The sequence below is a fragment of the Ursus maritimus genome, unplaced genomic scaffold (genome assembly GCF_017311325.1).
Source record: "Ursus maritimus isolate PB19 unplaced genomic scaffold, ASM1731132v1 scaffold_14, whole genome shotgun sequence".
NCBI classification, from domain to species: Eukaryota; Metazoa; Chordata; class Mammalia; order Carnivora; family Ursidae; genus Ursus; species Ursus maritimus.
Genome location: NW_024423786.1, coordinates 32,712,969 through 32,735,241, shown reverse-complemented (window position 1 = coordinate 32,735,241; position 22,273 = coordinate 32,712,969). Strand labels below are relative to the sequence as shown.

General features: G+C 37.1%; 1 protein-coding gene across 1 annotated transcript in view; it reads right to left on the bottom strand.

Annotated features, from left to right (window-relative positions):
* The window catches only part of DNAH12 (dynein axonemal heavy chain 12), a 201,658-nt gene that overhangs the window by 83,846 nt on the left and 95,539 nt on the right, over positions 1–22,273 (bottom strand). Inside the window, exons 35-43 of the mRNA XM_040628655.1 lie at positions 17,822–17,941; positions 15,364–15,552; positions 14,140–14,291; positions 10,622–10,760; positions 9,382–9,548; positions 7,995–8,250; positions 5,643–5,942; positions 4,717–4,895; positions 3,457–3,649 (exon numbers count right to left, since the gene is read on the bottom strand). Coding sequence (XP_040484589.1) covers positions 3,457–3,649; positions 4,717–4,895; positions 5,643–5,942; positions 7,995–8,250; positions 9,382–9,548; positions 10,622–10,760; positions 14,140–14,291; positions 15,364–15,552; positions 17,822–17,941 — 1,695 coding nt within the window. The remainder of the gene's footprint in view (positions 1–3,456; positions 3,650–4,716; positions 4,896–5,642; positions 5,943–7,994; positions 8,251–9,381; positions 9,549–10,621; positions 10,761–14,139; positions 14,292–15,363; positions 15,553–17,821; positions 17,942–22,273) is intronic.

The window sequence follows — 22,273 nt, the reverse complement described above, 5'->3', positions numbered from 1 at the left end:
AAAATACAGCATCCTTCCCTGATTAAAACCCTTCAGAGTGTAGGGATAGAGGGTATATTCCTTAATTTCATAAAAACCATCTATGAAAAGCCTACAGTGAATATCATTCTCCATGGGGAAAAGTTGAGAGCCTTTCACTTAAGATCAGGAACACGACAAGGATGCCCACTCTCGCCATTATTGTTCAACATAGTACTAGAAGTCACAGCAACAGCAATCAGACAACAAAAAAGAATAAAAGGTATTCAAATTTACAAAGAAGTCAAACTCTCTCTCTTCACAAATGACATGATACTTTATATGGAAAACCCAAAAGACTCCACCCCCAAATTACTAGAACTCATTCAACAATTCAGTAACACGGCAGGATACAAAATCAATGCACAGAATCAGTTGCATTTCTATACACTAACAATGAGACTAAAGAAAGAGAAATTAGGGAATTGATTCCATTTACAATAGCACCAAAACCATAAGATATCTCAGAATAAACTTAACCAGAGAGGTAAAGGATCTATACTCTAGAAACTACAGAACACTGATGAAAGACATTGAAGAAGAAACAAAAAGATGGAAAAACATTCCATGCTCATGGATTGGAAGAATAAACATGGTTAAAATGTCTATGTTACCCAGAGCAATCTACACTTTCAACGTCATCCTGATCAAAATATCAATGACATTTTCAAAGTGCTGGAACAAACAATTCTAAAATTTGTGTGGAATCAGAAAAAAACCTGAATCACCAAGGAAATGTTGAAAAAGAAAACAAAGCTGGGGGCATCCTGTTGCCTGATTTCAAGCTATACTACAAAGCTGTGATCACCAAGACAGCATAGTACTGGCACAAAAAACAGACACATCGATCAATGGAACAGAATACAGATTCCAGAAATGGACCCTCAACTCTATGGTCAACTAATCTTTGACAAAGCAGGAAAAAACATCCAATGGAAAAAAGACATCCTCTTTCAATAAATGGTGCTGGGAAAATTGGACAGCTATATACAGAAGCATGAAACTTGACCACTCTCTCACACCATACACAAAGATAAACTCCAAATGGATGAAAGACCTTGATGCGAGACAGGAATCCATCAAAATTGTAAAGGAGAACATAGGTTGTAACCTCTTTGACATCAGCCACAGCAACTTCTTTCATGACACGCTTCCAAAGGCAAGGGAAACAAAAGCAAAAATGAACTTTTGGAACTTCATCAAGATAAAAAGCTTCTGCACAGCCAAGGAAACAATAAAAAAAACAAAGAGGTAACCCATGGAATGGAAGAAGATATTTGCAAATGACACTACAGATAAAAGGCTGGTATCCAAGACCTATAAAGAACTTCTCAAACTCAATACCCAAGAAACAAATAAATCAAAAAATGGGCAGAAGATATGAACAGACAATTTTCCAAGGAAGACACACAAATGGCTAACAAACACATGAAAAAATGTTCAACATCATTAGCCATCAGGAAAATTCAAATCAAAACCACATTGAGATAGCACCTTACACCAGTTAGAATGGCAAAAATTGACAAGGCAGGGGCACCTGGGTGGCTCAGTCGTTAAGCATCTGCCTTCGGCTCAGAGCGTGATCCTGGCGTTCTGGGATTGAGCCCCGCATCAGGCTCCTCTGCTGGGAGCCTGCTTCTCCCTCTCCCACTCCCCCTGCTTGTGTTCCCTCTCTCACTGGCTGTCTCTCTATGTCAAATAAATAAATAAAATCTTTAAAAAAAAATGACAAGGCAAGAAACAACAAATGTTGGAGTGATGTGGAGAAAGGGGAACGCTCTTACACTGTTGGTGGGAATGCAAGTTGGTATAGCCACTTTGGAAAACGGTGTGGATGTTCCTTAAAAAAATTAAAAATCTGAACGTGGGTGCCCTCTCGCAGGCCAGGGCTTATGTGTGGAATGAGCTAGAGGAAAAAAAGTGGCCATATGCACCCCAATGTTCACAGCAGCATTATCCACAATAGCCAAACTGTGGAAGGAGCTGAGATGCCCTTCAACAGACTAATGGATAAAGAAGATTTGGTTCATATATACAATGGAATATTACTCAGCCATCAGAAAGAGCGATTACCCAACATTTGCAGCAACATGGATGGGACTGGAGGAGATTATGCTACGTGAAATAAGTCAAGCAGAGAAAGACAATTATATGGTTTCACTCATTTGTGGAACATAAGAAACAGCAGGAAGATCAGTAGGAGAAAGAAGGGAAGAATGAAGGGAGGGAGTAAATAGAAGGGGGAATGAACCATGAGAGACTATGGACTCTGGGAAACAAACTGAGGGCTTCAGAGGGGAGGGGGGTGGGGGACTGGGATAGGCCGGTGATGGGTATTAAGGAGGACATGTATTGCATGGAGCACTGGGTGTTATACGCAAATAATGAGTCATGGAACACTACATCAAAAATAAGGATATACTGGGGCACCTGGGTGGCATGGTGGTTAAGCGTCTGCCTTCGGCTTAGGGCGTGATCCCGGCATTCTGGGATCGAGCCCCACATCAGGCTCCTCCGCTGTGAGCCTGCTTCTCCCTCTCCCACTCCCCCTGCTTGTGTTCCCTCTCTCGCTGGCTGTCTCTATCTCTGTCGAATAAATAAATAAAATCTTTAAAAAAAAAATAAGGATATACTGTATGGTGACTAACATAACATAATAAAAAATTATTATAAAAAAAATAAATCTATTAGTTCATGTGGCAGTTAATGAACCAAAAATTGTCCTCTAAAATGAGAGCAGAAAAAGAAACATTGTAAATTTTCCTTCTATGTCTATGTAAACCTCTTTGGTACCAGCTTGCATCCTACCATTTCCACCTGCGAGCAGCCTGTACTCCATGCTAACTTTTAGGATGTAGAAATTTAGTATGTGAGGTGAGTACAAGTGAAAAAATCCAGTAATCTCTCTTTTTCATTTTGGATCATCTTCCTTCTGGGTCCTGCAGAACCCTAGGCATGTGAGGATGAAGCTCCTGGCATGCACTCCACTATTCCATTGGTTACTGGGAAAGCAACATGGCTCCAAGAAGCTATTAAAATTGGCCAACACGAACATCATCGTCATCACCAAGGCTCATATGAAACAGTCTGCTGGAAAACATCCATTTGTCTGAAATAAGACCTCTCTGAACTGAAATAAAGATAGAATTAGCAGCACCAGTGGACAAGACAAATTATAAATCCTGCCCTGCTGTACCTTCCTTTCCTTGACTTCAGTTTCCTCATCAGTAAGATAGAGACAACCAACCCTGTCACACTGAACAGTTTATCTACAGAAAGAGATCATGTATGTAAAGCACTTGGTGCTCAGCACGCACAGTATCTGCTCTGTGGATACCAGTCAGCATCACCAATGTATTCAGCACACAGCTGTACAGGTGGGCTCTCTCTTCACAGCACTGGTATTATTTTAGACACTAGGTTTCTTCATAATTTTACCTTCAGATCCTCTCTCCACTCATTCATACCATAGCTTTTAGAAATTTCTGGTTGGAAAATCTGCATTTTTGCCATGGATGTAGCCAGACGAGTTAAAGACTGACGACCACTGCCTCCAAGTCCAACAAGCAAAGCATTTCCACCGGACTGCTTTAGAATTCGACATATTCGTGATAAATGTTCCAATACATACCTATGAAATACCAATATCATAATACTTGAATATATGAATGTAAATATTTATATGTAACTATTATTTTATATTCTTGGAAAGATGGACTTTGCTTTCCCATATGTTTTCCCAATTTTAAAGAGGTAATCACCAAAAAGTGTGGTTTTTTAAAAGAAATTACAATTGGATCATTTGATGCAAAGGAAAACTACAGTACAAATTCAGGAAGTGTAATATACAAATTATAGAAATAAAATGAAATTTTAACTACTTATACTGGAAGTATTTTACTTCTTTTATTAAAAACATACCTTCAATCTTTTAATACTAGGAGTTCTATGTGAGAAACAGAAAATCAGTTCTCTACAAAATTAACAAATTCAGTCAAGACACCCAGTCTCACTAGTAATTAGGGAAATTAAAATTGGAGCCAAAGTGAGATACCATTCCACTCTTCTTTAGACTGGCAAAACTTACCAAGCCTGGCAATCCTAAGTGTTGACAAGGGTGAGGGACAATGGGAACGCTTAAGTAATCATTTTTGAAGACACTTCAGCCAAACTTAGTAAAGTAGGAGGTGCTTACATACCATGACACAATAATGCTACTTCTAGGAATATAGCCTAGAGAAATTCTAACACGTGTACCCAAAGAGACATGAATATTCAAATCTTTTTTTTATAATTGCAAAAACTAGAAGTCACCTAAAAGTCTGTTTCAGAAAATGACTACATTGTATTGGTAGCAAAAGCTCATTTTTTGTGACTCTCACAAAAAATAGGGAATAAACTTGAAGAATACATGCAAAATAAGACTCTGCATATATGTTTTGGAACACACATGTGTAGTAAAGTCCAAAGAAGCACATGAGTTTCTTTTTACTCCTGAGGGTATGATGGGGATGCAGTCAGAGAGGGTTGGCTACACAAGGGACTTCAAATAAATTGCTAATATTTTATGTCTTAAGTTGGGTGATCAGCACAGGGTTATTCACCATATTTTTCTTTATACCTTTTGGTACATTTTAAATATTTCACAGAAAAATTTTACAAATAGCAATTTGTACCATCAATACCAAATATAGGTACCTAAAAATGACAAGATTCATTCTTGTTTTGTGAGTTTGATTATACTCATCTAAGCATTGGTCCACAATGTCACTAAAATGATGAATATTTGGAATTTCAACATAAACTCTGTCATCTCCTTCAAGGTCAGGATTCATATAATCGCCAAACATGAGATTTCTCAAGTTCTCCTCAGTTATCTATAGAATGGAAATCAACAAGTTACAAAATTTACAGTTTATAAAATAAATTTAAGGAAATGTTATATAAAATTTTGCTTTGTCCATGTTATGGGATGATGATCAATTAAATAATTCTTTTAAACATGAAGATAGTAAATAATATACTTGTAAAATTAATGCCGGAGATTATATTACATCCTCCAAAAATAAAAAGAACAGAAATTTTTTTGTCATATAAATTTTTACCCCCAGAGCCTGGAAAAGTCATTCTGAGTGAGTAGTTACTAAGGGATGGTCACCGTGTTAAGCACTTTTCATTCATTTTATCATTTAATCCCTGTCATATAAGGTTTTATTCTCTCTTGTTTTAAAGATTTTATTTATTTGACAGAGAGAGAGAGAGCGCACGAGAGAGCAAGCCGGGGGCGGGATGGGGGGAGGGAAAGAGACAAGCGATCCCTGCACTGAGCCCGGAGCCTGACGTGGAGCTCGATCTCATGATCGGAGATCATGACCTGAACCAAAATCAAGAGTCAGTTGCTCAATGACTGAGCTTCCTACAAGCCCCACGGTTTTATTCTTTAAATAACTTCTGCATTACCTATATAATTCCTCTGAAGACAAATCTTCTTAAAATAAATACCTACCAATGAGGAAAGTTAAAAAAATATGATTGTTAAAAGCAACAGTATCTTTTAAAGAAAAGTTGACTGTAACAATCCAGGCTATTGTACTGTTTTGTTTAGAATCACTAAATATCCTCACCGGTGTGTTTTCCTTCCTCAAATGTGAAAAGATGCCATCAAATGATTCTTTAAAATGGTCCTTTATAACAGCTTTGATTAAGTTGAACAGCCAGTATCGATCATTATCGTTAATGAGGCGGTCGTAAAACACGCGGAGAACCTCATGTACGAAGAGGCGGATCATGGTGTGCCTGCTCTCCACAGCATCCTTTCCAATGAGTAAGCAGCCCTGGATGACACGTGAAAAATCCCGCAAGTTGAAAGTGTAATGAGATTTCGTGGGTGTGGGCAAAAGATTTTCCATGGATCGTTTATAGATCTGAATACGAAAAAAAGCAACAAAGCAAAAATAAAATGATTATAATAAGCAAAGTCATGTAACAAATAGTATATGCTATAAAATATTTATCTAATCAGATTATGTTGGTTTGGAAAGTTGTATAGTACCAAGTCTAGCATGACATTTAGCTTTTTATTTTGGTTTATCACAGGCATTATGAAGTGGAGGGAACTTAAAATTATCAGATTCCATCCAAGCCCAGGAAGTGACAATGCTTTTATCTCCCAAGTATTACAGTTGTTCCGTTTAAAGTTGAATGACATGGGATTAAATAATTAGCAAAAAATTTTAGTAGAAAGTGAAACCAAGAAACCATTTCGAAGCATTCCAAATGAAGGGGTGAATGAAACAATTTCCTTTTGACTACCCTTGACTTCAAAACAAATCAATGTATTCTCTTCCTTCCTTCACTCCTATTTACTCTCTGCTTCTTCTTCATCTTAATTGGCTATAATGTGGAAATAAAGTATGATTTTACTATATGCTGAATTCATCAAATAAAGTTTAATATTTTCTTTAAGGATGGTAAATTAAATCTTTTATAATATAGCCTCCCCTCTACAAAAAAAATGAAATTATTTTTTATCTATCTGTGCTCTAGGATTCATCCCTCCTCCTAGCTTCCACGTGGTAGGTCTAAAATGCTTCAAAGACAGAAAAAAAAAAATCCTTTTTGTATGTCATTCAGCCTGGCCAACTCCCTTATTTTTCCAGGAGACACCCAAAATACATAAATCATATTTTATAAATAGAAGCACTTTTCTGGTATCGGAATAACTACTGTAATTTCAATGTACTATCACTTTGCTCACAGTTTCTCTATTTTAACAGCACAAATTTCGCACCAGAACAAGGGGGACACTTCAGATAGATAAGAGGCTCTTGGAAACCAGTGGGATGATTCTAGGGAGTTTTGTACTTTTTTTTTTTTTTAAGATTTTATTTATTTATTTGACAGAGATAGAGACAGCCAACGAGAGAGGGAACACAAGCAGGGGGAGTGGGAGAGGAAGAAGCAAGCTCCCAGCGGAGGAGCCTGATGTGGGGCTTGATCCCAGAACGCCAGGATCACGCCCTGAGCCGAAGGCAGACGCTTAACCGCTGTGCCACCCAGGCGCCCCGGGAGTTTTGTACTTCTGGTTGCACTGATGCCGCAGTGAACCCACTTTATCAAGGGCTCCAGAAAAGGTTAGTTTAGTAATATCACTCATTTACCTTACATACAGTTTTTCCTTTTACCATTAGTGATGAGGCTGCCTCTGGCCTCTGAGCAGTGGCAGATAACACACCCTGAATAAGGCAAAGCCACTGGACCATCTTGTGTTCTGTTCCCACCCCTGTGTTTCCTTATTATTATATTTTCATTGCTACTCTTAAGTTATGTAGTATGGATTTAAAAAAAAAAAGTATGCATTCATAAGCTGAAGTTTCCCTCTTTGTTTTTTTAAATATTAATTAATTATAATTAATTTTTTATTTTTAATTTTTTTTAAGTAGGCTCCATACCCAATGTAGGGCTCAAGCTCACGACCCCAAGATCAAGAGTCACATGCTCTACCCTGTGCCAGCCAGACACCCCTTTCTCTGTCTCTTTAAAGACAAACATGAAAAATGGAAAGAGAGAGAAAAATAATAAACACCAGGGTAGAAACCTAACAATTAGGGAAGCCCTCGTAGTGTGGCTGATACTGATTCGAAATTATTTCCTTGGAACAACCTTGTGAAATAGGTGCTCTCCTTCATGTTAGTGATTAAAAAACTGAGTTTCTGGAAGGTCAAGTTACTTGCTTTAGGCCACATAGGTAGGAAATAGCAGTCAAGGCTCAAACCCAGTTAGAGTTCCCTGATTTCAAAGCCTATGAGCTTCCTGTTCTCAAGCCTTCTTAACAGCTTCTCTGACACTGAAGACCAAAGTAGATGGCTATGGGGGAAAAAATGTTAAAAAAAAAAAAAAAAAAAAAAAAAAAAAAAAAGAACCAAACAAGGAAAATATGTAATACTAAAACATTTTGTATCGCAGTACTCACTCACCTCCATTGTCCCACTGACAATCTGGTTCCCAACTGAAAAGTACTCTGGAGGAAATTCACGAGTCCTCAGGTAGAATGCTACAATTGATGAGAAGATTCGGACCATAGTTTCATCACTGAAAGTATTAATAGAGCAGATGTTGAAATGTCGAATAAATCGGGGAGTGACTGGATTTCTTCCGCCACCTGGAGGACCCATAGCAGCAATCAGATGGATGTCAACCAGTGTGATTTTACTTGTGTCCTTAAGGTCATACCTTGAAAGCACATAAAAATCCCAAAGCAATCAGTTACAAGCCAATTAAGATGGAATGAAATATAGAACTTCCTAGAAACGTAATCTGATTTTAGCTTCTCTAAAAGAATCCTAGAAAATGCTTGGAGTAGAAAAATTAAAAATAAATTTTATTTTTTTAAATTGAGGTATAATTGACGTAACAGTAGTTTCGGGTGTATAACATAATGACTCGGTATTTGTCTACACTGTGAAATGATTTCCACAGTAAGTCCAGTTAACATCTGTCACCATACATAGTGACAAATTTTTTTTCTTGTTATGAGAACTTTCAAAATTCACTCTACCCTTGCCTTATATAAAAAAATCATGCATACTGGGGGTTAGAAAAGTATATTTAAGAGGAAGAAATGAAGAATTATTAATCTTAGCCAAACGATACAATGTCTTACATGTTGGAAACTAACCATAGCATCATAAAAATGGGATGGAGGGTGGGGCACCTGGGTGGCTCAGTCAGTTCAGCATCCGCTCTTGATTTTGGCTCAGGTCATGATCTCATGGGTCATGAGATCTAGCCCTGGAGTCTGCTTGAGATTCTCTCCCTCTGCCCCTCCCCCCACTGGCATGTGCACACACACTCTAAAATAAATAAGTAAGTCTTTTTAATAAATGGGATGGAGGGAGCGGAAGAGTTATCTATGGAACTGGTGTCAAAAACAAGCTATCTCAAAGGTACAGTAGTCCCAAACAGTCACAGAAAATATAGAGAATTTAAAATGGCAGAAACAACAGAGGATGCTGATTATTCTCAGCCCCGGAAGAATAGTACTTTGAAAGATGTAGTCTATATGTTATTTTCAATGATTGAAAATAATAGTTGAAAAGGAAAGAATTTATTCCATTATTGAATAAATACATTTCCAATACTGGGTTATTCATCCCAGTAATCTAACTCACATATTCACAGGAAAGAATGTCATAAAAAAGTACAGAAAAGTCTTCCAAAATTTCTGTATAAGAAAATCTGAGTAACCATTTTCTTCCATAAGTAACTTGAAAAATGCATTACTTTGATGTGAGAAACTAAAATAAAAAAAGAGAACAAAAATGACTTCAGCATGGCTAATTAAAACTCCAGTTAAATAGTTACCAGTGCCCACAGTCAAAAAATTGTCGTAGTAATTCGATAGGAGGTTGAGCTCCGTATTTCTCCAATGCAGGCATATTCATGTCATCTATAAAAATGACACACTTCTTTCCCATAGGTGGTCCAAAAACTCCTTTGCGTCTTTTATCCAGTCTAGCCATAATGATATTCTAAAATATAAAGAAGAAAAGTAATATTTAAAGCCATACTTAACACCGGGGGAAAAAAGAATTTACAGTCTAATTATATAAGGAAATGGTGCCAGGAAGCACTGTGTGTGTGTTTATATTTAATCATTTTTAGGGTGATAGCAAACCTTATATTCAATATCAAAGAGCGTTTACTAAAATCCTTCTATGTGCTCAGAATTGTTATATACATAAATATTTATACATTTATATTGCACATAAACACAAAATATTTTCCTCATTGGATACCCCAACATATCTATTAACTTTAACTTATTCAACACCTAAAAGCACTAATCTAAATTTGTAAGATTTTGAAATTAAGGGAATTCTACAGGTTTAAAACAACAGAAATGAGCCCCGTAGGTCAGGTGAGAATGGACATAAATTTAGGCATGGATGATTATAATAGTGACTAGAAAAGGTCTTGTGCAGAACTTTCAACTTGGCACAAAGAAGGGGAGGCACAACTACATGGTTCCTATCATGTAAGGTCATACAATAGTCCATGGCTTGAAAGACCTTTCAAGGACAGAGGTTCAGTAAGCAGCAAATGCCCTGAAGGCCCATCCAGGAGAGTCTAAAAAGAACAATTGAAGGTTCTCACTCTCTCTCCTCCCACAGTCTCTTCTCCAGTTAAGAAATCAATTTTGCTTCTTCTTGGGCTTATAAAAAAGGATGAGAAAGCTCAATAATCCAGTATTAATGCAAAAACGTTCCCTTGAAAGCAGTTCCAACATTACTATGCTCTTGGAATTATTAGTTAATTGGGGTGTCTTTTAGCCTTTGTTTTTAAATAGGTATGTTTAAAATAATAACTTATAACCCAGGAATTTAATAAAAATGGGAACATAAATTTTTTAAAATGTCCTCTTGAACTTTTGTCCTTAAAACTTTTTTAAAACTTACTTATAATGCCAAAAACAAAAGTTCTGAAGTTTCATTTAAATTTATAGAAGACTTACACAGCTGCTCATTTAATATACAATTTTAAACACTGATCAAATAAGGCAAAAAAGTTAATTATGGACCTGCGTTTCTGGCTTTCAACTAACCTGAACCTGGTTGGCACTGGTCCGTGCAGAGAAATTAACATAAAAAGGGAAATACTGGTCCTTTTCCAAGTGATTCATTAGTTTATCCTTCACATACACTGATTTTCCTGTACCCGTTGGACCCACGAAAAGCAACGGCCTTTATGAAAACAATGAACATATCATTAGAAAAGAGAAAAAGTCAGAATGCCATTTCTACTACAGAAGGCTGGAATTCGTTGAAAACTTGAGTAATGAAATCACCATCTAAAAATTCACATTTTAATCTGCCGCTGTTATTTCATGTAACACCAGTAAAAGTGACAAATGGCACACACTTTTGCTTCCTGTTGCTGAGACTTTAATAGTAACAAACTATTAAAGACAGATGCAGCATTGCTATACTCCAGAAATACAAACAAGTAATAACATGTTTTGCTTTTTGGCAAAGAAAGCGAAAGTTTGGCTCCTCCGAAAAGTGATGTATCTGTACTTGTGAGTTGGGGTGGAGGCAATGGGGTGCAGTATGTAAGCGACCAATAAGACGATGACGTTAAGACCGGTTTAGGCTGTTTCACGGTTATTAAACACCTAGGTGACCGTGAAGTCTAGAGCTAATAGTTATATTATGCCTATTAACAGCATTTTAGTATCTAAAATATCATTTTAGAATAGCCTTTAGAATCAGTTACTAACTGAAAACACTTGTCCAAAAGCAAGCTCTGAGGAATTCTTCTTTCAGTGGGGCCTCAAGGCTGGGTTTCTCATTCTCAAGTGATCATAATTAATTTAAAAAGGAAAAAAAAAATCCTATGAGTTTATGCTCACAGAATTCTGGGGAATCCCAGCTTGGAAATACTGTTTAGAATTAAAAATTAAATACTGACCCTTTGATGGCTAACTTGGCACCACCCAATACACAGAGACAAACACAAGGACAGCGCTAACCCTGAGCACCAGTGTTCTAAGAGGCCATCTGAGGGACCCAAATTATGCTAATATTAATTTTAAAAATTATCATTGAAGCATAAACATAAAATTAAAGTTCTTTTGGAACTACAGTAGCCCTGGAAAGTTCACCTATGTGTTTCAGTCTGAGTAACACTTGCCTTATGGAAAGCTGTTTATTAAAAAAAAAATTTTAATAAAATACTGTGCTGAACTTGGGACCCAGGGACCAAAGGAGGAAATCTTTAGACAGTGTTCGAAGAATCTGCGAACTTGGATGACAAAAAGGTTATATATTTACTTTTCCTATCCTTAACTAAAATGGAGCAATTGCATCAATTGTACCTATGTCTTTGTCACTAATAGAAATCACACATATTATTCTAAATATTACAATGGCTACAAATATCTCAAAAATATCATGCCTATTACTTCTCTGAAATCATGATAGGCCTCAGACCCACTGCTAGACTGTATTATTTAATGTCAATAAAGCAGCACATATATTAGTACCATAGCTCAAATTAAAAAAATTTTAATAATATTTTTTATTATATTACGTTAGTCACCATACAGTACATCCCTGATTTTTGATGTAAAGTTTGATGATTCATTGGTTGCGTAAAACACCCAGTGCACCATGCAATACGTGCCCTCCTTAATACTCATCACCGGCCTATCCCATTCCCCCACCCCCCTCCACTCTGAAGCCCTCAGTTTGTAAATTTTTTTAAAAAAGCATTATTCTGACAAATGGCTTATGGCACAAAAGGGCTCTTATACTAGGAATTTCCCAGAATTGGCAAGTTTCTTCCTTGCCTTTTTCTTTTCACTATCAGCCTCGAAATGCAAAAATGTAACAAATAAGCACTGAGTAATGTACAGAAGTGTTGAATTGCTATACTGTACACCTGAAACTAATATAATGTTGAATGTTAACTACACTGGATTAAAAAAATTTTTTTTAATGTAACAACAGGGATTCAATAATATTCCCTCATGGGATATTTTTCCTGTGTTGTCGGGGGTTTTTTTGTTTTTTTTTTAAACAAGATAAAATTCACCAAGAAAAATTCACCAAGAAACAGGTTTGGTTTTTTTTTTAAGATTTTTAAATTTATTATTTATTTGACAGAGCAAGAGAGCACAAGCAGGTAGAGCAGCAGAGGGAAAGGGAGAAGTAGGCTCCCTGATGCGGGGCTTAATCCCAGGATCCCGGGATCAAAACCTGAGCCAAAGGCAAATGCTTAACTGACTGAGTCGCCCCAAGAAACATGTTCTTCATCAAAAACAAACCAACAATGACACTCATGCATATTATGTAAGCTTGTCTAGTTTAAATAGTATTGATAAATTATGTCTAATGTTTCAAAAGAAAAATAACTACAAGAAAGAGATGCCCTTTGACAGATGACTGGATTAAGCAGATGTGGTCCATATATACAATGGAATATTACTCAGCCATCAAAAAGAACGATTTCTCAACATTTGCTGCAACATGGACGGGACTGCAGGAGATAATGCTAAGTGAAATAAGTCAAGCAGAGAAAGACAATTATCATATGGTTTCACTCATTTATGGAACATAAGAAGTAGGAAGATCGGTAGGAGAAGAAAGGGAAGAAGAAAGGGGGAGTAAACAGAAGGGGGAATGAACTACGAGAGACTATGGACCCTGAGAAACAAACTGAAGGCTTCAGAGGGGAGGGGGATGGGGATTGGGATAGGCCAGTGATGGGTATTAAGGAGGGCACGTATTGCATGGTGCACTGGGTGTTATACGCAAGTAATGAATCATGGAACTTTACATCAAAAACTAGGAATGTACTGTATGGTGACTAACATAATAAAAAATTACTATAAAAAAAAGAAAGTTATTAGGAAAGTTGGTATGAATATGCCTACAGTACGTGCCAGGCTTTTGACCAGTTTCATGTCCTCTTCTTTGATGTGCTCTTCTGATTTAAGTCTGAGATTTCCACATTCATCTTAAGTTATGAAGAACTGGCATAGGGCATACATGAAAAATGCTAAATGGGAGAATGTGGATCACAGTTGATACTCAGAAGCATACTAAACCTTTGAGGTGTAGAATGCATACTTGCTTACCAATAACACTGCAACTGACTTTTAGTCTGCTGTTACTAATACAATAAATATGGTTTATGGGGCAACAAAGTATGGTGACTAATTTTTGGTGTAGGCAATAGAAAACCTGGATTCTAGGTTTGCCACTAGTAACAGAGGTTACTGTTGGCATGTCAATTAGTCCCTCGGGGTCTGTTATCTGAGAATGGATGACCTCCAAGTTTACTTCAAAAGTCGTATGATCTGGGGCATCTGGGTGGCTCAGTGGGTTAAGCATATGACTCTTGATTTCAGCTCAGGTCATGATCTCAGGTGAGATCGAGCCCCGCATCAGGTTCCATGCTGCCTTCTTGGGATTCTCTCTCTCCCTCTGACCCTTTCTCCCACTCTCTCCCTCTCTTAAAAAAAATAAAAAATGAAATAAAAAAATAAAAGAAATCCTACGATCTTATTAGAATGCCACTGTTATATTTACAATGCATGTCCATAACAGAGTTTCTTACTTTGCATAGGTAATACTCAAATCCATTAGAAATGTATATCTAACTGTGTCCATTGTAGGGACTATGATATCTTGAATCTTGACACGTTTTTCTCCTAAATTAGTACTTTTAATTAATTCATTCCAGTGGAGCCAGCGACCTCGGTTTTTCAACTACAAGAGAACATAAGTTTTAAAGTATGACCATGCACTTGGTATCCGAAAGGCTCTTTAACACACTGATGTATTTGCTTTTAAAACCTTAGTTTATCATAATAAAAACTTCTTGTAGGAATAAGTCATCTAAAATAATGCACAGAACGTTTTATAGTCATGAAGTAGATTAATAAGCACCCATGAATCCACTACCCAATTTAAGAAACACACGTTTCTTTGGATTGATTATCCCTCTGCTTCAGTGCTATGGCTGGCATCCAAGAATTTTCCTATTTTCTGGCAAATTGTACACGTATACAGTATGTGTCTGGATGGTGGTAATTTTGCAAGTTTGGGTGAATGTTTCTTAAGTAATTTGTATTCTTATTTTTTTTAAGTTTAAGCTTTCATTTCTATCAAAGTTATATATGCACATATTTTAGAATCAAAACTTTTACAAAGGTTGAGAAAAACAGCAGTTTCCCTCTCTTGTTTTCTCTTCTCTAGCAGCCACTATAAGCTGGACATTTTGGGATTCACCTCCAACACAAAGAATATGCTTGTGTTATCATCTCTTGATTTTTTGGTTTTAGAGATTATTTTATTGACTTCCCACTGTGACTAATAAGGATGAAACTCTCTGGTCATATTTTTAAAATTTTGTATTAGCATGGTGTTGGGAAAGATTTCTACACTGGTAGTCAAGAGAGCTGGATTCAGGTCCTGGTTCTGCTAGCCATTTGTCTTTCTAGGCTTGCCTCTTTCCCTGTAAATCCAGAGATTTAGGGAAAGTTGTACTTAAGTCTCTCTATAAATCTTATGTCTCTGTGAAGTAAAATTTGCATGAATAAAATGATATTCAGATGCTTGCTGTTTAAAAGAATCTTTTTGTGAATTTTTTAAAGTGGAGAAAATATTTAATTTAAATCTGAAACTATAAAATAGCCTGAAAGAAAGTTTATCTACACTGTCCACAAGTTAAAGGAGGAGAAACTAAAGAAAAGGGACAAAAACGCCAACCACAGGGGTCAAAACAACGCTAGGACGGGAACCCAGCTTTAGAACTTATAACGAGCATCTTATATCATACCTCATACATGTAGTCATAGACCAGACCTTTTTCATCAAACTGGCATTCCCATTTACCCACAGAGTCAGGCACTGGGTTGTTTTCATCTCTTCCCAGGATGATTGACCGTAGGAAAGTATCAAACACGACCCGACCATCCGTATCACAACTTCCTCCAATGGACCAAATCAAAGAAAATATAAAGCTAGCCTATTGGTTTAAAAAAAAAAAAAAGGTTAATTTAAATTAATTATTTAAAAGAAATTTTTAACAAATTAACTAAATTTAACATATTAAGGAGGCCTGGTTAACATATTTGGAAAAGGCCAGGTCTACAGATAAAGTGGAATGGAGCACAGTGAAGTCACAGAGAACATCATTTCTCTGGCACTATCTATCTAAATTTAAAATGCCCATAGCAGGGCACCTGGGTGCCTCAGTTGGTTAAGCCTCTGACTCTTTTTTTTTTTTTTTAAGATTTTATTTATTTATTTGACAGAGAGAGAGAGACAGCCAGCGAGAGAGGGAACACAAGCAGGGGGAGTGGGAGAGGAAGAAGCAGGCTCCCAGTGGAGCAAGGACCCCGAGGCAGGGCCCAGTCCCAGGATCCTGGGATCACGCCCTGAGCCGAAGGCAGATGCTTAACGACTGAGCCACCCAGGCGCCCCAAGCCTCTGACTCTTGACCACAGTTCAGGTCTTGATCTCAGGGTTGTGAGTTCGAGCCCCACACTGGGCTCCATGCTGGGTGCAGAGTCTACTTAAAAATAAATAAAAATAAATAACATGTCTATATCAAATGATGTAGGAATTTCTCTTTTAGGAGTTTATCCTTAAATATATTCCCACCTGTCAAAATGATGTATGTACAAGAATATTCACTACAACACTTTGTGCAGCCAAAAATAAGAAGGAACTGTTTTTTGATAGGGGTCTGTTTATGTTATGTATACAGGAAAACATGCAGCTGTTTAAAAAAAGTAACTCAGTAAGTATATGGATATGGAACACTCTCCAAGATATACTGTGAGAGAAGATGCAAATCAGTATGTATAGTATGCTAATGTGTAAAAATGTATTCATATGAAGGAGAGTATGGGTCTAATACCTCTAGCAGGCTACCTAGGGCACTGATGACAGTGGTTCCCTTGAGGGTGGCTAGGGCACTGGTATGGATAGAAAACCTATTTTTACCTTTTGAATTTTACTCTAGGCACATGTATCCAGTTTAAAAAAATCTATCAAATAATACACATACACACGAATATATGTATAATCAAATATATTTTTTCTTTCTTTCTTTCTTTTTTTTTAGGTAATCTCAATACCCACTGTGGGGCTTGAATTCACAACCCTGAGATCAAGGGTCACATGCTCTACTGACTGAGCCAGCTAGTTGGTAGTCTTAAATTTTTTTTAAGAGAAAATTTTTAACCAGGTATCAATTTATATTAGTCTTTAAAAGTAATTCTAAACCCCTTAAAAATTGAGGGAATTTAGGCTTACCAATAGAATGAAACTTTATATAGAGATATAGATACAGATACAGCATGAAGGTTATATAAGTGAACTATTCCTAAATGCTTTTATATTTAATTTATAACAAAATTTTATAAAAATTTTATAAAATAAACTAGTACTTTTATTTATTTTATAAATAGGTAACACTGATAGGTACGGAACAATATTAAAAACTAGTTCTGTGAAAGGCAGTTCCAAACCTTGGGAGAAAAAGGAATATAAATAAATTATGCTTCAAACATGTCTGTTCTATTTCTTCTAACAGTGAAATAAGGAATGGAGGTGATGATGAGCAGGGAACCCTGGAATGTGAGGTGTCTGAGGCAGAGGACTTTCTGTGGTGACGAGGTAAAGGGGAAGCACGGGGAGGGAACCACTATCACCACAGAGTAGAAGAGAAGATGAAGGTATTTGTGAATAAGGTGGCAGATGGGAAGGAAGCATGGACCAAACACCTCTTTCCTCTGGCTCCCTTCAAGTCCTGTGCTCTGGTCTTCTCTGACCTCTAGACATTAGCTACCTGGACACTGACTCCCCCGTAGCGATGTGCTCTTTGAACCCTGCTGGCAATGCTCCACGCAGCTGGCTGGATGCCTGTTTCTGGTCTCCCACAGCCAGCTTGTAGCAGCCTACGTCATGACTTAACCTTAAGACAAAGTGAATCACCTAAAGTTGCTATTGGATTAATATTAAGTCACCTTATGGTTTATCAAATTACGATCTTTCATAAATAGTAAGACAGTTTGGGTTCATTTGGGCATATTTTACTTTCTTTAAAAGGTTTTTTTTTTTTTTTTTTAAGTCAGAACACCAGGTCAGGGTGACTTCAATGCCTTCGTCTGTTCCTTTGGTGCTCACCCAAAAACAGCTCTGCATCTTATGTCTTCCTCAATACAATGATCATTTCCAGAGGCACATTCTATTCTGTAAATAAAAATTACAATAAGTGTAAAGCCTACCATAATCCAAACACGAATATGCTTGCTTGTAGGATCGTTTTCCAGCACATTACAGAGTAATACCTCAAAGAGGCGTGTGAGAGATACAACCACATTGCTATCGCTTGTAGGAATCAGTTCCTGCAAAGTGAAGAGAGCAAGATACTTTACTTTCATCTTCTTTGGAGAATTAAAAAATATTTTATTTAAAGAGTCTCCCACCAGTCAGAACGGCTAGTATCAAACAGATAAAAAAATGACAAGTGTTGGTGAGGCTGTGGAGCAAAGGGAACCCTCGTGCATGGTGGTGGGAACACAAACTGGTGCAGCCACTCTGGAAAACAGCATGGAGTCTCCTGGAAAAATAAAAAATAGAAGCACCATGTGATCCAGTAATTCCACTTCCGGGTATTTACCCAGAGAAAATGAAAACACCAACTCGAAAAGATACAAGCACACCTGTATATCGCGGCATTATTCACAAGAGACAAGATGTGCAAGCAATCCAAGTGTCCGTCGACAGACGAATGAAGAAGTGTGGCATATAGACAATGGACTGTTACTCAGCCGTAAAAAAGAAAGATCTTGCCATTCTCAACAACCTGGATGGACCTACAGGGTATTATACTAAGTGAAATAAGTCAGACAGAAAACGAAGTTCATGGAATGAATCTGTATTTTGGAATCATCATTCTGGTAGGAGGATGTAGACTGGACCAGAACAGCTCTATTATACTGCTTCAGGTAGGAAATTACAAAGGTCAGAACTGAGGCTACTGTAAGAGGAAGGAGGGGGTGGTCAGAGGAACCTGGATGGAAAAGAGAGAACAAAGTTAGCAAAGAGGGAAAAGTCAATAGATCCTGGGGACTAACTAGGTGTGGAAAATATGGGAGTACATTATGAGAAGAAAATCCGTCACTCATCAGAAAGATGGAGCCTATTTCCTATTATTTGCAACATATAGTATTAGAGTTTTAAAATTTAAAAACTGAAAAATGACTTTATATTTTCTCTGTGAAGACACTGTACAAAACTTTCATAAAGTGGAATTCATTTTTTTCTTATGTGCAGAATATTTTTCCTATCTCTAAAATAATATTTTAGGATGGAAAAAAATCTACTGAATACCCCCTTTCCCTTCCCAATATCAATATATTTATATGTAAGTGACTAGTGTGTGTGTGAGTGTGTGTGTGTGTGTGTACATGTGCAGCAGGTTGAACGGTGGTCCCCAAAAAGAGAGGCCCATGTCATATCTCAGGAACTCATGAATGTGATCCTATTTGGAAAAGGGGTCTTGGAAGATGTAGTTAAGTATCTCAAGATGAGGAGATCATTCTGGAATATGATCTAAATCCTTTTAAGAGTCACACAGTGAAGAGACAGAGTAGAGAGGCCAGGTGAGCTCGAAGGAAAAGACTGGAGTTATGCAGCCAGAAGGCAAGGAATGCCTCTAGGCCAAAGCTGGGAGAGGTAAGGAAAGATTCTCCCTTACAGCTTCCAGAAGCTTAGCCCTGCCAACATCTTGATTTCAGACTTGTAGCCTCAGGACTATGGCAGAATAAATTTCTGTCGCTTTAAACCACCAAGTTTGTGGTAATGTTAGGACAGTCCTAAGTAACTAATATGTAAAGTTTTCTCATAAAATATTAAATATACATGTGAATTTTAAAAGCTATGTATCTGGGATGCCTGGGAGGCTCAGTCACTTAAGCGTCTGCCTTTGGCTCAGGTCATGATCCCAGGGTCCTGGAATCAAGTCCGGCACTGGGCTCCTTGCTCAGCGGGGAGCCTGTTTCTCCCTCTGCCTCTGCTGCTCCCCCTGCTTGTGTGCGCTCTCTCTGACAAATAAATAAAATCTTTAAAAAAAAAAAACTCTCAACAAAATAGATATAAAGGGTTAACTCTGCAATAAAATAGAAGACATTTATGAAAAACCCACAGCTAAAATCATAATCCATGGGGTAAAACTGAAAGTTCTTCCTCTAAGATTTGGTATGAGGCAAGGAAGCACACTCTCGCCACTTCTTTTCAACAAGAAGGCAACTAGAACAATCAGACAAGAAATAAAAGGCATCCAAATCAGAAAAGAAGTAAAAGGATTGCTATTTGTAGATGACATGATCCTATATGTGGAAAACACTAAAGACTCTGTGCAAAAAAAAAAAAAAAATTAAAAAAAATTACCTTTTAGAACAAACTCAATAAGGTTACAGGATACAAAACCAATATACAAAAATCAATTACATTTGTTTACACCAACAATGATCTATCTTAAGAGGAAATCAAGAAAACAATCCCATCTATTATAGCATCAAAAAGAATAAAATACTTAGGAATAAATTTAACCACGAACATGAAAGATCTGTACTATAAAGCATCAATGAAAGAAACTGAAGAAGACAGAAATAAATGGAAAACATCCTGTGCTCATGGCTTGGAAAAATTAACAGTGCTAAAATGTCCATAGAACGTAAAGTGATCTACAGATTCAATGCAATCCCTATCAAAATTTCAGTGGCATTTTTTTCAAAAATAAAAAAAGTTTTTTAAATTTGTGTGGAACCACAAAAGACTCTGAATAGCCAAAATAATCTTAGGAAAGAATAGAGCTCTTTCTTAACATGTCCTGGTTTCAAATTATATTACAAAGTTCCAGGAATCAAAACAGTGTGTTACTGGCATATAAGACATATAAGCAAATGGACAGAATTGAAAATCCAAAATAAACTCAAGCACATACAGTCAACTGATCTTCAACAAGGACAACAAGAATACACAAGGGGCGGGGGGCGGGGGGTACACCTGGGTGGCTGAGTCAGTTGGACGTCCAGCTCTTGGTTTTGGCTCAGGTCATGATCTCGTAGGTTGTGAGATCCAGCCCTGTAGTGGGCTCCACACTCAGCAAGGAGTCTGCTCAAGATTCTTTCTCCTTCTCCCCCTGCCCCTCCTCCCCCGCTTTGACACACACATTCTCTGTCTCTAAAATAAATAAATAAACCTAAAAAAAAAAAAATACACAATGAGAAAAGGATAGTCTCTTCAATAAATAGTATTGGGAAAATCAGATAGCCACATGTAAAAGAATGAAACTGGACCTTTATCTTATACCATACACCAAAATCAACTCGAAATGGGTTCAAGACTTAAATGTAAAACCTGAAGCCATAAAAATCCCAGAAGAAAACATGGGGGGAAAGCTCCTTGACATCGACCTGGGCAATGATTTTTTGGATAGGACAAAAACTCAGGCAACAAAAGCAAATATAAAGTGGGACCACATCAAACGAAAAGTTCCTGCACAGCAAGGGAAATGAGCAACAAAATGAAAAGGCAACTTATCAATTGAGGGAAAATATTTGCAAACCATATATCTCATAAGGGGTCAATATCCAAAATATATAATGAACTCATACAATTTAATAACAAAATTCCAATTTAAAAATGGGCAAAGGATCTGAACACTTTTTCTAGAGAAGACATACAAATGGCTAACAGGTGTGTATGGAGGCATTCAACATCACTAATCATCAGAGAAATGAAAATCAAAACCAATGATCACTTCACACCTGTTAGGATGATTATAAAGATGAAAGGTGACAAGTCTTGGTGAAGATGTGGAGAAAAGAGAACCCTCATGCACTGTTGGTGGGAATGCAAACTGGCACAGACACTCTGGAAAACAGTGTGGAAGATCCTCAAAAAACTAATGATAGAACTACTATGTGATCCAGCAATCCCTCTTCAGGACATGACATCAGTACCTCAAAGATATTTCTGCACTCCCATGTCCACTGCAGCATTATTCCCAATAGCCAAGATAGGGCCACAAACTGTTGATGGACAAATGGATAAAGAAATTGTCCTATAAATACCTATAATGGAATATTATTCAGACATAAAAGAGAGATCCTGCTATTTGTAACAACATGGATGAACTCTAACACATTATGGTAAGTGAAAAATGTCAGACACAGAAAGGAAAAAAATTGCATGTCACTTATATGCAGAATCTGAAAATTGAATGCATAGAACCAGAGTAAAATGGTGGTCACCAGGTGTGGGGAGGTGGGGGTAATGAGGAGACGTTGGGCAAAGGGCACAAAGTTGCACTTTTATTTACAATTATAAAATATTAAAAACTTTAAAATGAAACCCAGAGACACACACACACACACACACACACACACACACACTTGAGTACAAATATAACTAGGGGGATCTGAATAAGATCAGTAGATATTATCAATGTCAATATCCTTGTTGTGATATAATATAACCTTGCAAAATGTTACCATTGGAAGAAATTGGGTAAATTGTGCGGGGAATCTATTATTTCTTACAACTCCAGGTGAATTACTGATTGTCACAATAAACACCCCATTTTAAAAAGTAGATACCAAATGTCTAAGGGGCAACTGATTTTAGTTATTTATCCTACTAGTGTGACTTTAGACTTAGGTCAAGTTGAA